This window comes from Clupea harengus, chromosome 11 (assembly GCF_900700415.2).
Source record: "Clupea harengus chromosome 11, Ch_v2.0.2, whole genome shotgun sequence".
NCBI classification, from domain to species: Eukaryota; Metazoa; Chordata; class Actinopteri; order Clupeiformes; family Clupeidae; genus Clupea; species Clupea harengus.
The window spans coordinates 2,770,870-2,773,369 of NC_045162.1; the positions used below are offsets into that span (position 1 = coordinate 2,770,870).

General features: G+C 42.2%; 1 protein-coding gene across 4 annotated transcripts in view; it reads left to right on the forward strand.

Moving 5' to 3' along the window:
- The window catches only part of arhgef1b (Rho guanine nucleotide exchange factor (GEF) 1b), a 54,816-nt gene that overhangs the window by 23,823 nt on the left and 28,493 nt on the right, over positions 1–2,500 (forward strand). For all 4 annotated transcript variants that reach the window (XM_031577052.2, XM_031577050.2, XM_031577051.2 and 1 more), the window contains one exon: positions 2,478–2,500. This exon is cut by the window's right edge and continues 76 nt beyond it. In XM_031577052.2, coding sequence (XP_031432912.1) covers positions 2,478–2,500 — 23 coding nt within the window. The remainder of the gene's footprint in view (positions 1–2,477) is intronic.

Below are 2,500 nucleotides of genomic sequence, written 5' to 3' on the forward strand. Positions count from 1 at the left end.
AGCCTTCTTTAGTGGATTGGTGTCAGCCTTCTAGAACCACCCACTGGGCCAGCCTTCTTTAGTGTGTTGGTGTCAGCCTTCTAGAACCCCCCACTGGGCCAGCCTTCTTTAGTGTGTTGGTGCCAGCCTTCTAGAACCACCCACTGGGCCAGCCTTCTTTAGTGTGTTGGTGTCAGCCTTCTAGAACCACCCACTGGGCCAGCCTTCTAGAACCACCCACTGGGCCAGCCTTCTTTAGTGAATTGGTGCACCGCCATATGTTAGCATTGATACCTAATATACGGCCATTCAGTGGTACTCTAATGTCCCGCCGTTCCCATGAAAGCATGCTGTGCCACCCCTTCATCCTCTTCAGATGCTCTTCCTCATCTGAGTACCACATGCTAGAACATGCCCTCCATCCTCTTCAGATGCCCTTCCTCATCTGAGTACCACAGGCTAGAACATCAATCAATCAATCAATCAATCAATTTGTTTATTTGATCAATTTTATACATTCATACAATTCATATATCAAACATAACATTGACAATAAATAAAAAATATAAAATAAAATAAGATACAATAAAATAAAATACAATCCTAATATACAAGTTCTACTGCTATACAAGTTCTACTGCTTACCCACTAGTGATCACATTTTTGGTTATTTATCAACCATGTTTTGAGATTACTTTTAAAACAGATGGTTCCATTCCCAGGCTGACCTAACTGAGAAAACCGACTGTCCAAATACACTTTTTTTTTAAAGGAACATCAGATTTAAAGAAGACTTCCTTAGCTAACACCACATGCTAGAACATGCTAATCTCAGCCCACTTCCTCAGCTAACACCACATGCGACCCCACCCTGCTGCCTACTCTCTGGTCGACTTCCCCATCAAGTCATGCATGCTAGTTTAGTTTAGTATGCATGCGTTGCTGTGCTCCTGAGTGTGTGTGTGTGTGTGCGTGTGCACTCTGCTCTCCTCTCCTGAGTCTCTTGTCTGACCTCTTGGTGTCTGTAGTCTACCATGCAGTCAGTCAGTCATGTGGAAATATAATATTACTAACAGTAAGTGTAGTAGTTTATAGTTCATGTGCAGTTTAACAATAGGTCCTTGGGTACTGCCTGTAGCAGCAGTAGTTATATTTGCGGTTCCTTGTTTGCTTATAAAATGACCACTTCATCCTTGAAGCCCTCTGGCACTCCTGAAACTGAAAGTGAAACCAACAGACTGCACTGCCAGTAAGTGTGATGGGTGGTCTAACAGCAGGCCTGTGGATAGTCACAGTAGCCGTGGTGCGTCATTTTCGTCGTTTTTATTAGTAAATGCCCGTTTTCTTTTTCTTTCAGTCCAGCGTCACTATTTCAAACTGCCCGATTCCCTTACAAAATACAGGTTCAGTGAGTCAGTTTACAGTAGTGTTGTTCACGAAAACCTGTGATATGTGCTATCAGTTTAACATTGTAGCTGTGTTCTCAGTTAACAAGTAATGCATTGTGCTATCAGTTTAAAACATTAGCGGTGTTCTCAGTCAGTAGTGAAATGTGCTATCAATTTAAAACATTAGCGGTGTTCTCAGTCAGTAGTGAAATGTGCTATCAGTTTAAAACATTAGCGGGTTTCTCAGTTAGTAGTGAAATGTGCTATCAGTTTAAAACATTAGCGGTGTTCTCAGTTAGTAGTGAAATGTGCTATCAGTTTAAAACATTAGCGGTGTTCTCAGTCAGTAGTGAAATGTGCTATCAGTTTAAAACATTAGCGGGTTTCTCAGTTAGTAGTGAAATGTGCTATCAGTTTAAAACATTAGCGGGTTTCTCAGTCAGTAGTGAAATGTGCTATCAGTTTAAAACATTAGCGGTGTTCTCAGTCAGTAGTGAAATGTATTGACCTGTAGAGTGTGAAAAGCAGTGCTAATATAACACAGTGTGAAGAGCAGTGCTAATATAACCCATCGCTGAGACCTGTAGTGTGTGTGAAGAGTAGTGCTAATATAACCCATCTCTGAGTCACTGGCTTAGAGTAGCAGTGTCTCTGTGTCTGTTTCCTAGCTGTGGCTTAGCTAAGTGTGTGTGTGTGTGTGTGTGTGTGTGTGTGTGTGAAGTGGTTTGGCTCTCTGTGTTTATATATAGATATAGTCTGGCTTTGTGTGCGCTTAATATCTCCGAGTTGAATATGTGTGTGTTTGTTTGTGCACTCCACTATAGTCTCTCTCCAGTTGGAGTGCTTTTATTTAGCTGTGTTTGTTTTGTTTGTTTGTTTGTTTGTGCACTCCACTATAGTCTCTCTCCAGTTGGAGTGCTTTTATTTAGCTGTGTTTGTCATTGTTTTTCATCCCTTGTTATTACTGCTTAGTCATACTCTTTCCCTCCCTCCCACTTTCCCATCTCCAACACCCATCTCCTTCTCTCCTTCTCTCCTTCTCCCTCTCCCTCTCTCTCTCTCTCTCTCTCTCCCTCTCTCTCTCTCTCTCTCTCTCTCTCTTGGCTGCAGCTCTGCTACCTTCACGCTGACAT